General features: G+C 48.4%; 1 protein-coding gene across 1 annotated transcript; it reads left to right on the forward strand.

Moving 5' to 3' along the window:
• Positions 1-1,067: 1,067 nt before the first annotated feature.
• Positions 1,068-14,434, forward strand: MFSD11 (major facilitator superfamily domain containing 11). Its single transcript, XM_078600140.1, has 13 exons — positions 1,068-1,729; positions 4,212-4,264; positions 4,480-4,587; positions 5,462-5,541; positions 6,032-6,128; positions 6,283-6,341; positions 6,787-6,940; positions 7,891-7,928; positions 8,344-8,409; positions 9,111-9,236; positions 10,369-10,543; positions 10,695-10,830; positions 11,367-14,434. The coding sequence occupies exons 1-13, from the start codon at positions 1,634-1,636 to the stop codon at positions 11,523-11,525; spliced, it is 1,347 nt and encodes a 448-aa protein (XP_078456266.1). The 5' UTR covers positions 1,068-1,633; the 3' UTR covers positions 11,526-14,434.
• The last annotated feature ends 296 nt before the right edge of the window (positions 14,435-14,730 follow it).

The following is a 14,730-nucleotide window of genomic DNA, read 5'->3' on the forward strand; positions in this document are numbered from 1 at the left end:
GAACGCTTGATAGTCTCAATATAACTTGCAATTCCACCTAAAAGTAAGCCAGTGGACGGATAGACAGGTGAGCCAGTGGACAGGTAGAGAGGTGAGTCAGTGGACGCGCGAGCTCGTGGGCAGGTAGGCAAATTAGCCAGTGGACAGAGAGGAGAGGTAGTGGAAAGGTGTGTGACCATTTGGACAGGTAAGCCCGTGAATATGTATTTATACTGGAGGAATCCGATTAGCTATAAAGCTCTTTTTCACAGATGTCCAGGAGCTCAGTTGTGCATCTGAGTGTGTGGACAGTGACCTGTGAGATTGATACACACACACTTGTTTATTGTTTTACCAGTTAAGGCCCACTGAGCCACATAGATATTTTTCAGAAGCGATCTGGCCACAACTGACAGCTCAACGAAGTCGCTTATCGTTTGGAAATGTATAGCAGCCAAATACTCTAAACGCACGTTGATTCTAAATGTGGAGGGGAAAACCCAGGAAGAAGATGCAAACTCCAAATATACTGCAGGCGTCAGGGTCTGGATCGAACCCACGCACTCCTGTATACATGGCGAGGTAGTTAACATCTCGCCACCCGAGAGACTTCATATGCCAGGCCTCTCGCGGTTTGTCACCCAGAGCTACATGACCCGGGGTCAAACCCAGCACCATTACAAGCTCAGCTGACCATATTATCGCTCACTGACAAAAGCCGCGCAAGCAGAAGCCGTTGTGTTCAGGTACAACAACACCGGTCCGTCAGCCGACGCCGACAGAAGCTGTGGTGCACAGCCACCCCCGCTCGAGTCAGCTGACTCGGAAAAAAACAGCTTCTGTCCCCGAGTCAGCTGACTCGGAAAAGCAGCTGACCCGGACACAGAAGCCTCTGTTTTCTCGAGGCCACTCCCAGTGCTGTGGCTGCGCGGCAGTGGGGAGTCCCCGTGTTGTTATAAACAGAAGCTGTTGTGCACGGCCCAACTCGCGCACGTGACTCGGCTTGGCCCAATCGCGAGGCGAGTTTTGCCGGGCGCGAGCGAGGCAGCGCTCTCGGCCAATCGCGTGCGGCGGTGGGCGCTTTCGCGCATGCGCAGTGCCGGGGTCCTCGCGCGGCCTGTGAGGAGAGGACAAAGGCGGGAGCTGGGAAACGACGGTCGAGGCGCAGCGATCCGCGTTACTTTTACAGCGTTACACGTTACTTTCACGACGTTACATTCACCCTCCACGCGTTACTTTATCCGCGTTACACTCACCCACCGCGCTACACATACATTACACTAAAATCACCCCCCGCGTTACTTTTCAGACGTTACATTCACACTGACCGCGTTACATTTCACGGCGTTACACTCCCCCACAGCGTTACATTCACCTTACCGTTTCAACAGAGCCAACCGCGTTACCTGAACGTCACCACCGTGCCAGCAGTTAAAACTAAAACCGGGCCCTCTTGCGTTAGCAGTGTCGGAACGGCGTTACTTTTTGTTTAATCACCAATCGCCCGCGGGATCGATTTTGGTGGTAAACGCCACTCGTAAAGTCAACGAGGGAGCTGCTGTTGCAGCTCAACTCTCGCCGAGAGAAGTGTGAAGAAGAGCCATACGACGAACAGCGACTGCATTCGGGGGGCTTTGTTCGTTCTGCCGCTGCCATGACGGAGGACAAGAAGAAGCTGATCAATGTCCTCATCTTGGGCTTCGCCTTCATGTTCGTGTTCACCGCGTTCCAGACGTGCGGGAACGTGGAGGTGAGGCAGTCGGGGTGACTGACACGGCGAGGGAAGGCCGGCAATGTGGCACACGAGGGGGGAGGGGTGGTTAGAATCACACCCGGGGCCGCCTTTGTCTCCCAAGTGGCGATGTTTACACACCCCTACAAAGGTACGAATTTTGAGGCTGATACAACCTAGGGGAGGCTCAGGACCGGTTCAGATTATCGTCACTGGTGTTGGCCGTGAGCGGGAATCGTCCACTAACGCGGGTGATACAGGCAGAGATGTAGCAGAAGCTCTATCGATACAACCGGTGGAACTAAAGCTTGTTTTTATTTCACCAGCTTTTTTTCTCAGAAGCGACCTGGCTACAACTGATAGCTCAACGAAGTGGATTGTTATCGTGTGTAAATGTATAGTAGCCAAATACTCTAAACGCGTGATGTTTATTCTAAATGCGGAAGGGAAAACCGGATGACCCGGAGAAAAATCCACGCGACCACGGTGAGATCATGCAAACTCCAAATGTACAGGTGTCAGGGTCGGAATCGAACCCACGACCTCCTGTATACCAGGCGAGGTAGTTAACATCTCACCACTTCGGGCACCAGGCGAGGTAGTTAACATCTCACCACTGTGGCACGCATGGAGTTAAATTTAGGCAGAAAGAGGAACACGTGGAATGTAGAACATATGCAAATGAAAGCTGTAATTTGGCTGATGGGGGCTTGGCAGAGGTCGCAAACGGGTTTTGATTCCTTACCCGTACCCGGCCGCACCAGGGTCGCAAATGGGTACCCGTTCCCTACCCGTACCCTACCCGAAATGAGTGACAAACGGTTACTCACCAGTGACTCACGGCCTACCCGTACCCGGCCGCACCAGGGTCGCAAACGGCTACCCGTACCCGGCCGGGTACGGGTAGCCGGGTATCGGGTAGGGTACGGGTATCGGGTACCCGGTTGCGACCTCTGGGGCTTGGGCTGGACACTGCCTGGACACTTTGCCAGAAGAGATCACGGCCGATGGTCGAGACTAACAATGGAGTGACAGGCAGTGGCGGGAAGCGTGCCCGAGAGGAATGTCCACCGTGAAGTCGAGATTGATGAAATCCCGTGTTCAGGTGCGAGATGGATTGCTGCATCGCAGGACCGTGAGAGAGGGTTGATGGCTTGGGGAGGCATTCATCAAGCAGCGGATTGATTACGGACGCTGATGATGACATGAATATGTAATATGGTATATACAGTATTACATGTCACACCATTTCAAACTTCACTGCTTAGTGATACCAATTATGAAATACGAGTACAAATTAAATTTATGTGTGTGTGCGCACAAAAGCTGTGTGTGTGTAGGAGGCTGGGTGCCAGGTCATGGCATTGAACCTGGGGAAGTGCGGTGCTGTTCGGTTGTGGCCATGATTCGGCGGTATCCATTTCAGGGCTAAGGAAATTGTGCAAGATAAACATGCACGCAACACACAGATGTACACACAGGGATATGTACACAATCCTGTGTGAGTGGTGTGCAGTCTGGGCATCAGTTCACCTCATTACTGCAACACACCCTTGCGTCGCGATAGGGGAGGGCACTGCAGATGCGGAAGAATCATTGTGAGCGTTTATTGTTATGCGAGTCAATCAATACCGAGCTCCTAAAAACTGTCAAAAGTGGCAGAGGGTGGAGATGGGGATAGAATTGACGGTCAAAAGCCTTTGGTCACGTTGTGCTGTCATTTATGAAACGTAAAGGCAGATCAACCTCGGTTTAGAATCTTACAGGGCAGTGTTTCTCAAACTTTTTTGGCTCGCGGAGCCACTCAGCCGATGGAAACATTTCCGCGGACCACCCAGACCCTCCACCCCTGGTGACAAAATGCATTCGCTTGTCTTTCTAAATACCAGTCGTACAAAATGATTCATATTACATAAAAACAGAGTTTTTAATGCAGCTATGAGTTTTTTCGGGTGGCATTTAGATGTTACGGTTAAAGTGGTTTAATCAGAGTAGTTTACCATCATTTTCAAATTAAACACAATTAAGATATTAATGTCCGAGACAAAACATGGTCATTATTTTCGGATCAACCTGCATTTGGAACGCAGTCCACCGACCACTTGGAGGACCGTCACGGACCACTGGTGGTCTGGGTACAGGGGACCACACTGCAAGTATAGGGCGCATGTAACTACTCTTGTCGATATAGCCACAGCGTATGTCGTGGCAAACCTACTGATAGTCGAGACTAACGGCGGGCGTTAGCAGCCAGAGGAGGGAACATGCCCAAGAGGACTTCCACTGCACGGATGGAGCGATGAAATCGACTTGTGTACAGTTACTTCAATTGAGTGGTACATCACAGGGCCATGGGAAATGGTGAGGCCTTCATTCCAGCAGTGCATTGATTATGGCTGATGATGACGGTGGTGGTGTAGTAAACTGCATTCGTGGTTAATGATGGTTGATTTTATTGTACAGCGTTTCATGCGGGCTCTGATGTGGACTTCTTTTGCAGCAAACGGTCATCAATAACCTAAGCACAAACTTCAGTGGGAGTGGCTACACGAGGTGAGTTCTCTGAACCCAAGTACAATTACAGTGATTGGTCACAATGTAAATCACAGATACCTAATTCAGGCGATGACTGGCATTGCTCTTTCCAAGCTTCGGAATTACACGCATTCGCTAAGAAATCTCTGGAACCCTTGCGCATTACTTGTAACGTGCTCTTTTTATTGGCTTATCCTTTTGACACACTCGGTGGTTTGTGTTCTCCCTTGCAGCCTTGCCATCATATATGGCGTGTTCTCAGCCTCCAACATCCTCGCCCCGTCCGTTGTGGCCGTGCTGGGGCCTCGCTGGTCCATGGTGCTGGGAGGCATCGTCTACAGGTCAGGAGTTCACGGGAATTGGGTCGTGGGCACTCACATGGCTGCTTCTGCTAACTGCCATTCTCATCCCAGCTGATATGTAATTGAAATCGACTAGCCATGTTACTGCAAACGATTACCCAGGTGACCCTGGCCAGCTGCAGAGAATACCACAGAGCGTATGGTCCCTATTTACAGCCTTTGTCAATTCACAGCTGGATGAGGGCCTCCCCGTGCCGTCTCGATTGTGGGGATTGTTTGATCGTACTTCATACAGGACAGTGTGGGTTGGTGAAAGTAGGTACCAGGATCTGTTCAGATGTCACTTGTCAGAAACTGAACTCAGGAAACCAAGTTAATAGCGCAGTGTGCTAGCCACAAAAAAAATTTGCAATTGGTGACCATAACCAAAAGTGTATGTTGAGTCACGTGATGCATTTGTTTGCGAGAAAAACCTCTCGAGTCCTTGAGACTTTGTGTTTGAACCTTGAAACCCTCGTGTGAGTGACTTCCAGGCTACTCGTGAAGATGCAGGTTGAATGATTGTTTTCACAAAACACCAGTTGATCTTTACCTGGGAAATACTGTGTGTATGTTCCGAGAAAGTAAAATTCTAAAGCAACATTTGTACGCAATGTCAAGCAATCGTGACACTTTATGTCAATGGTTAGAAACCCCATTGCACAGAAAAGTGCATGCAGGCTCGAAACAAATAGTAACACACGCAGCAGGGGATTTGTAGATGTCAAAAGAGGCATGGTTGTGACCATTTAAGAACGGTCCTCCCATCCTGCCTCGAGTGTCGCCTGATGTCACCATACCGCACGTGTAAATGAACGCAGCCTGGAGTTATGCTACCAACTCAGAGCATCGCGTCCTCTGTCTGTGTTTGCAGTGCCTACATTGCCACGTTCATCAAGCCGATGGCGTGGTCGTTCTACACTGCATCGGTGCTCATAGGGATTGCCGCGGCAGGTGAAGGCTTCTGCCTATAAACGTTGCCATTTTTGCCTAATATTTTTACACGTTCCAACCAAGGTTGAAGTGGTTTCCACATTAGCGCTGTCCGTCAGTTCATCTAATAACGTGAGAGGATGTGCATTAGATTTCTGGAAATTATCATCCAATGAAAGATAATCTGATTCACCTCATTGAAAGAGGGCCAAATTGATCGGAGGACTTCCAAAAACCTGGAGATAAAAAGCAGAGCAGAAAATTACGATTTGCAAATCAGCAAATTGGTTTTGCCTTTGGAAGTTGCTCATGGGCTTGTGCATACTGCTCATGAAATGCTTTCAAAGAAAAACATGTTGACAAGTGATACAGAAACCAGAAATGTGCACGGTTTTTTTGTTGTTGTTCCCAAACTTGTTTGAGAAAAAAAAGGCGTAAAGAAAACTGACATACTCTCACCGTTGCGTCGATGGTGCACACGTGCGATTGGTTGATTGCGTGCGGCGTGCAGTGCTGTGGACGGCCCAGGGCACCTGTCTCACGGTCAACTCTGACGCCACCACCATGGCCAGGAATAGCGGCATCTTCTGGGCTCTGCTGCAGTTCAGGTCAGTCCCCCCACCCCCCTCTCGCTGTCACACAGTTGGTGCATTTGCGCCGGTCATAGTGAATCCCTGTCAAAGCAACACACAATTGTGTGCAGATTGAAAGCAACCACAGAGGTTAACGTTGTCGCAATATTATAATGTTCTGTCGTTTCAGCATGGTGTTTGGGAACCTGTATATTTACGTGAGTTGGAAAGGAAAGACACACATCTCCGGTGAGACCCTAATACTGAGTGTTTCTGTGGCATGAGCAGCTTATGTTGCCAGTGTGAACATTTTTTCCGGCATAGCATACTCTTTACCAACTACAAAATCACCCGGAATGCACCTGCAAAAATCTTGAAAGCTAAGCGTGGTGTTAGAGGCTATAGAATGCAGGGCTGTACATTGAACTTCTTTGGTACCGTACGTAGCTAATAGGAGGTGAAAAGGCAGCACGGTTGATAGTAGAGAACAGTGGCACACAAGTGCTGTAATTCTATACTCCATGCTCAAAGCCTTCACTAACCCACACTGACCAGCGTAGTGATGTTTGGTCAAAATAACCCCCAAAACCGGAAATTAATTGAGAGGCCCTCATTCAGCAGTCATTTGGAAATAGTGGATGTACATGTATGCCCATAGCTGTGGAGAGGGAACTCTTTGCCGTGTTCTCCGCAGATAAGGATCGTCGCGTGCTGTTCACGGCCCTCACCGTCATCAGCCTGGTGGGGACACTGGTGCTTGTGCTGGTGCGGAAATCTGGCACCCAGGACTCGGCGCTCAGCGACGCGGGCGATACAGACGAGCCCTGCGACCAAAACGAGACGACCCCGTAAGTGATGTCTTGCTCGGCCACGATTCCAGATCCCCGCGCCCAGCCTCGGATCTTCCAGCCTCGGAAACGTCAATGTATTTTTACCCCAGGAGACTATTTGGTGATACTACAATGGCAGCGGTGCACCAGCACAAATAACAAAGATCTAAACATGTTCAGCAGTAAGAAGGCAGTGTTAATAAGGTAGCGTTATTGACGAACGCATTTAGTGTTTTTCGTTATTTACTTGGACAGTTTACTGTTCACTGGACTTGCTGAAATGTATTACCATTTTTTTTACGAGTTAGGAAAATTTGTGCATTCCCATGATTATGTTGTGGTGGTTTCGGAATAGGAGCCTGTGCTCCTATTCCATGAGTTTTTTCCTCATTTACAGATTTAACGATAGTTCTCGTAGAGATGATCCAACATTAGCCAACTTGTGAGTATAACATTGCGTTGCTCTTAAGGACATTTCCGATTTAAAAAAGGTTTGCCCAAAACTTGGAGACACAAGCCAATTGGCAATATGCAAATTAATGTTTTGCCCCGACTACTAACACGCTGCAAATTAAATATGAGACAAACACGCTCTCGTGTGAAACATACGAGAGCGATAGTACCTCCTCCGTCCCCTGCTATGAATCGATGGACACTAAGGAGTAACGCGTTCAAGGTGGAGATTAATAAAAACAATAATAGTAATCTATCCTGCTTTTGGCCACGTTAGAAAGGCATACAGCTACACATCACGAGTTTAATTCATCACCCGTTCAGCCCATACTGTGGAATCGTCTACAGACATCGTAACTATGTGTCGGTACATCCGCACACCACCAAGGCTGCCGTACAGAAATTATTTGTTTAAGCGAATCAGACATTTTCTTTGTAGTCATTCACATAAGCACAGTTTCCTTTACAACGAATGATTTTTGTTGCTGTTAAATGGTGTATGTGTGTGTGTTTAGGCAAAGAGAAACTCCACATGGCCCATTACAAGCTCTAAGTAAGAAACATTAACACTCACAAGTTTATACGATTTAACCGCATACATTTCACACATGTTGGCGATATGTTAACTTCCTCACCTGGTATGAAGGAGGTCGTGGGTTCGATCCCGATCCTTACGCCTGTATATTTGGAGTTTAATTCTCCCTGTGGTCACGTAGATTTTTCTCCGGGTCCTCTGGTTTTTCCCTCCATATTTAGAATCAACGTGCATTTCGAGTATTTGGCTGCTATAAATTTCCACGTGATAAGCCACTTCGTTGAGCTTTCATTTGTGACAAGGTCGCTTCTGAAAAAGAGCTTTATAGCTCAGTGGGCCTTACCTGGTAAAATAACAATAGTTTAGTTTAGGCTATTTGAATTGAGACGCAAATCCAATGAATGTAATCCCTTGTCTTGTGCTCATCTTGCAGAGAATTCCGTGAAGCTTTTCTTCACCAGGAACATGCTGCTGCTGAGCGTGTGCATGGCCTACACGGGTGAGTGAGGCCACACGGCGCACGACCCCAGACACGAGTGTCGGCTACTGAAAGAACTCCCTACCCACGCGGTCTAAATCTCATACAAAGTACGGAAATCATTTGTCATGCAGTGGATGTTCAAGTGTGGCCTCCCGGGTTTGGCACCATGTTGAGCATTGAAGATGCCCAAAGCGCCACACATGGTTGGTGAAAGCTTGAGAGAATAAATTGTCAAAAAGCCGCACAGCAGTGAAGACTACACTTGTATTATGAGTGGCCGTGAAAACCTAGCTGCCGTGTGGAGTGGATGTGTTTGTGGATATTGAACGATGCTGTTGGGGTACCTCTGAGCATGCGTCCGTTATACCTGTGCGAGGAGCGGTAGTGTAGTGGTTAGCACGTTGTGCTGCGAACCCGGCAGCAGAGTTCGATTCCCGCTCGAGACCAACACCAGTGACGATTATCTGAACCAGTCCTGGGCCTCCTTTAGGTCGACTCAGCCTCAAATGAGTACCTGGTGCAGTGTGTAAGTATGTCACTATGGAGACAAAGGCAGTCGGGCGTGGTGCTGGCCATCCACCCACCCCCTCGTGTGCCATACCGGCCTTCATCGGTGCTCGCGAACAGCACTTGTCCCTACAGTCTGTTCAGGCTACTATACGTGGGATCTTTGTCTTTGTTATACATGTAACTGTACGTGACCATGCTTCTGATGCCAGGGCTGGAGCTGACCTTCTTCAGCGGTGTGTACGGCACCTGCATCGGTGCCACCAACCGCTTCGTGGCGGACGCCAAGGGCCTCATCGGCCTCTCGGGCATCTTCATTGGTGTTGGCGAGATCACAGGTCCGATCGATCAGACCTCATGGCTCAGACATCTTTATCACTACAGACAAATACAAATGAGCATATAGCCCCCACATTGTGAGATCGGGGCTAGAGAGCACAACCCCTGAAATATTTAACTCCCCGCAGCCATCCATGCTATTGACTCCCTGCCTCCCTAGTTCAGGATAAACTCCTTCCTCTTCACTTAAGTCTCTAATTTAGAATGCGTATACGGGCAGTCCCTCGGACTTATGAATGGGTTACGTTTCCGAAACCCGTTCGCAAGTCAATTTGTTTGTATCTCGGAACTCAACTCAGGAACCAGAGTTCGATTCTCGCTCACGACCAACACCAGTGACGATTATCTGAAGCAGTCCTGGGCCTTCCCTAGGTCGACCCGGCCTCAAATGAGTACCTGGTGCAGTGTGTAAGCATGCCACTAGGGAGACAAAGGCAGACGGGCGTGGTGCTGGCCATCCACCCCCTCGTGTGCTGCACCGGCCTTCATCGGTGCTCGCGAACAGCACCTGTCCTTACAGTCTGTTAAGGCTATACGTGGCATCTTTGTTATACATGTGACCGTACGTGACCGTACGTGACCGTACGTGACCATGCGTTGATGCATTGTCCAACTCATAAATAAGAAATATTTGCATGTAATACTGTAATAAATACTGGACAGTAAATCCAACAAAATAAAATAACATGAAAAGAAGAAGAGAAAATCCGTTTTATTTTCACTTACCTTGAGTTCTGATGCCGGCTTGCTTGCCGGAAGGAGCCTAATGAGTCCCAAGACGTAATGAGTCCCAGCAGGATGCTGGGACTCCATTACGTCTTCCGGAGGATCGGTCCGCCAAAAAAAATGTTCTACGGTTCGGTTTGTAAGCACGACCGAACGTTCGCAAGTCGGATGGATAAAAATAATAACATCTTATGGGGGTTGATTCGTAAGTGCGGGTGTTTGAAATTTTGACGTTCGTATTTTGGAGACTGCCTCTGCTGTAAATGTTATCAACATAATGCAAATGTAAAATGTAATACCGTGACATGACATACAGTTGTATTTAGGTACTATTTATATACAAATAGTATTGTGTGTTTAACCTGGATGCTGTATTTTATTGTGTCCACTCACCGTCACACGTAGGCGGAGGTTTATTCGGGCTGCTCAACAGGAATAACCGCTTTGGGAGGAACCCTGTGGTGCTGTTGGGCATGGTCGCTCACATCATCGCCTTCTTCCTCATCTTCCTCAACATTCCGGATGATGCTCCCGTCGTCGGAGAGGCCGGCTCCAACAAAATCGGCTTCATGAATCCCAGGTGCAGGCCCCCGCTTGTCCGTAGGGGACAACACGCCATCACGGCTGATTTAACCAGTTCACGTGTTTTTACTCGTCGGCGTGTTTTGTCATCAATCACAAACTTGAGATTTGGCCGCGCTCACCCTGGTGGGCTTCCTCCCCTGCCGTAGTGTCGAGGTGGCGATGCTGTGCAGCTTCCTGCTGGGCTTCGGAGACAGCTGCTTCAACACGCAACTGTACAGCGTGCTAGGCTACATGTATGCCGACGACAGCGCGCCCGCATTCGCGGTCTTCAAATTCGTCCAGGTGGCGCTCTCACTGCACGCGACCCACATCCCGTACACGCTGCAGCTAGACACGAGAATGCTTCCAGTCTGCGGGCTGTACCCGGACCTCGATGTGTTTTTTTTGTTCCGCCCCGTGAACACCAGGAAAACGCAAGTGCTTGGCAAGCACCTTGGCTAGACTGTTGGCCACAAACGGGCCACCGTGCCCACTTTCTTTGTCAACAACTTTAAGCCTCTCGAAAATGTGTCGTCGTTGTTTTAACATCACGTTTTGCCAAGTTGCCACGTGACCCTCAGCCCACAGGGAGCCAGGAGATTTCTGATTCAATGTACACCCGACGAGAGTTGCGAACCTTTGCTCTGCATTTTATGTGCAGGGTGCAGAATTTTTTTTCATAAAAACGATTAAAAGTAAAAAAAAAGAGCTATGGTTGTGCCCCCAATGTCTCCTGCCACCCTACCCTTGCACACAATGCTTCATTTTTCCCAATCCTCAACACCACGAACCGTACACTGACGCTGCTCCCCCACCACCTCTCCTCCCTCCCCGCCCAGTCTATCACGGCCGCGATCGCCTTCTTCTACAGCAACTACCTGCACCTGACGTGGCAGCTGCTGGTGCTGGTGGTGACCACGCTGCTGGGCACGGGCTCCTTCATGGTGGCGGAGTGGCAGGCGAGCGTGCCGTCGCACGTGGGATACGGGCGCATATGACCCCGCCGCGGGCTCGCGGACGCCAACACGAGAGTAAACCCGATGGGCCGCACCTTGGAAGTCGATTTTCAATTCCACGCTTTGTAAACGTCGGGAGGACTTTTCACACAGCACGCGTTTTCGTGATCGTCGAGGGTACTTGGGAAGGCCGAGAGAGCCGATTGGGCATGCCTTTTGTTGTTTCAGGGTGAAGTTAATGAAAACTGTGGCCAAGTGATTTGGTTTCCAACAACACTTTAAAAAATCTCAACACCAGTTCCCAAAAGAAGCCTTTTTTTACATAAGGGAATTATATCTTTAATTTGTTTGTCTATTTTAATTATGTTGTTGCTATCTAGTTAAAGGGAGGAATTTTATCTTTAAAAAATCGTGACTGTTGCACTGCTGATGTAGCCTTGCTGTGTATAGCGCGCGGTTAGCACCTCTGAGGTAGAGCCATGACCGGTGGAATCCGGGAATTGTACACTGCTGTCGCTTCGCACCCCTGGAGCTATCGGGCGCCTCGGACGAGGCCCACTGTAACGAGAGTGGATATCAGGCAAGGAAGGTTCCCCGCGGGTCACCTCGGCCTCGATAGAGAGCGCCCCCCTCCGGCCGCGGTTCCAGTGAGACGCGGTGCAGGACACCCACAACCCCGCTCCACATTTTGCGATTTTATGCCAATTCCCTCCCCCCACCTCCCCCAAGTGCTTCCAGGCCAGGCTGCGATGGCAGCGAGCGAATCCTGAATAGGGAGACAGTTTCGTCTGCGTGGTGGACAAGTCTCCCACAATCGGAACCTGACTGGCTGTGGTTACAGTGTATAAGAGTATTTGGTGAACGGGCATTTTATCTAAAGTATAAATAGAATGGGGAAATGTTTGTCAATGTAGTATTCTACAGGGGCTCTCCAGAGCTCCCAATGGTTTAAGCCCTTCTGCCATCCGTGGTGTGTGAAAAATGTTTTGCAGGCCTGCACCTTTAACCTTTACTCTTGGGAAGAAAAAATATTGCCTTCTGCGAAACATTTAACTGGGTGTGCCACTGATGCCTGGTTCGGGGGTGTACATTGGGCAGATAAGTCTTCCCCCAAGTCACTCGCATCACACTGCAGGGCTCTCCCGACAATTTCGTTGCACACCAAACGTTTTCCTCAACCCGGCGAGAAAACCTGGCGCCGCTACAAGGCAGAGGTCAGAGCCAGATTCACTCCAGAATATTAAGCCAAAGCACTCCGCCTTAGAGAGTCTCGTGCAGTTGGGGCAGGTGTCAGGGTTGGAGGCTAAGGCTGTATTGCCGCTGAACCCAGGGCTTCTGTGATCTGGATAATTCATTATACGGCACACTACATCCAGTGTAACCTCCCCCCCCCCCACTATGGCTACTACGAGTCGCATGCCACTCCAGTCTGGCGGAGATATTTAACCCCCCACCCACTGTGTCATTCCCCGTGCTTTATAAAGTTTGTGTCTTAGAAGGAAGGAATCTGCTGGCGCGAAGTGAGGGGGGCGCGTCTTGGGCGACGTAACCGCGAGAGCCCTGCGGCCCGTATGGGCCACGTTTACCCAATGCTGTCGCTCCACCGCACGAGCCGTTACCATGGTGCGGTACGGCATGGCAGCGCGATTTATGTTGTACATTTTTGTTGTATTTTTAGTATTACTACTACGGTGATGAGTAGTAAAATAGTAAAATCATGGGTGGACACGGCACGTGCCGATAAGCTGAGCGATGCACTATTTTAATCTCCGGAGCCAGCACACACACACACAGGGACAGGTGGTGACAGCAGCTGCTGGTTGGTAGAAATATTTGCGAGTTTTTTGTTTAATTTTAGTCAACGATGACTTGGGTGGATGAAAATCATCAAGCATGTGACAATGACTACGACTACTCGCCGAAGACTGCGACGGGACCAAATTAGCGAGGCAATGAAGACGCAGATGTAAGATTATTTAGAAACATGTATAAGCATCATTAATTGGCTGAAAACATCTGAATACATAGAGAACTGCAGAGCTTTGGAAACTGTTGGTGCCAGTTCACCACCTGGCTGCTGCCTTTCCGCTCATATGTGGCTTTTCAGCGATTGCGCGATGCAATTTGCGTGAACGACGAAGATACCTATATTAAAATTAAACGAGATCCAACCGATACTTTAGAACGCAAGACTTCTGCAATTACAGTGGTACCCCGGAGATCGAACTTAATTCGTTCCAGAAGGCCATTCGAACAACGATTTGTTCGAACACCGAATACATTTTCCCCATAAGAATTAATGTAAATTACATTAATTGGTTCCAGACACAAGAAATCTCTCATTATAAAGCATTTTTACACGAAGTTTACAGTAATTACATGTATAAATCATACAAAAAAACAATAAATAAATGAATAAATATATGGAATAAATGAACATTGATCTTCACTTTACCTGTAGTAAGGAGAGTTGATGGCTTGAGTGGAAGGTGGTGAGAAGGAGGAGGTGGTAAAACCTTTGGGCAAGCGTCATGCACGCTGGCTATACGCATCTCAGCCATACAGGTTCTTTCAAGTCGCGATTGGCCGTTCGACCTCCGAATTTCGTTCGATTTCCGGGGCAAAAAATGTTGGGAAATATCGTTCTAACACCGATTTATTTGAGTTCTGGTGCGGTCGATCTCCGAGGTTCTACTGTAATCCCCAAGACTGAGCAATACTAAATTAAGCCACGGCCTCAAAACCACCAAGATTGTATGGGCTACCAAAGGTTCATAAAATCGGTATCCCAATACGACCCAAAGTAAGTACAATAGGCTCTGCTACATACACATTAGCAAAATATGTAACTAAACAAATATAGCCCGACATCGGTAGGACCTCTTCATTTATAATAAATTCAGAACATCTTGTGAATGTGATTACAGATATTAAACGTAACCCTAATGATATTCTGGTGAGTTGATGTAATTTCTCTATTCACTAAGGTTCCAGTTAACGAGTCACTTAAATTACTTGATACACTAGTAAAGAAGACAGGTTTACCAGAAGATATTCCAAAACTAACTGACCATTGTCTAAATATCACTTATTTCTTATGGAGAGGTAACTTCTTTAAACAAAAGGAAGGAGCAGCAATGGGCTCTCCTTTGTCTCCTGATATAGCAAATCTGAACATGGAAAACTTTGAAACAAGGGCACTTGCCTCAAGTACATTAAAACCATCTTTTTGTTTTAGAAATGTCGA

Source organism: Lampetra planeri, chromosome 1, assembly GCF_965212315.1.
Source record: "Lampetra planeri chromosome 1, kcLamPlan1.2.h2, whole genome shotgun sequence".
Lineage (NCBI taxonomy): Eukaryota > Metazoa > Chordata > Hyperoartia > Petromyzontiformes > Petromyzontidae > Lampetra > Lampetra planeri.

What these genes read in the sequence shown, in the direction of transcription:
- MFSD11 (XM_078600140.1), top strand. Translation starts at nt 1,634, where the DNA reads ATGACGGAGGACAAGAAGAAGCTGATCAATGTCCTCATCTTGGGCTTC. An exon ending in GACCAAAACGAGACGACCCC is followed by an intron (nt 6,941 to 7,890) that starts GTAAGTGATGTC and finishes GTGTGTGTTTAG; the next exon opens with GCAAAGAGAAACTCCACATG. An exon ending in CGGTCTTCAAATTCGTCCAG is followed by an intron (nt 10,831 to 11,366) that starts GTGGCGCTCTCA and finishes CTCCCCGCCCAG; the next exon opens with TCTATCACGGCCGCGATCGC.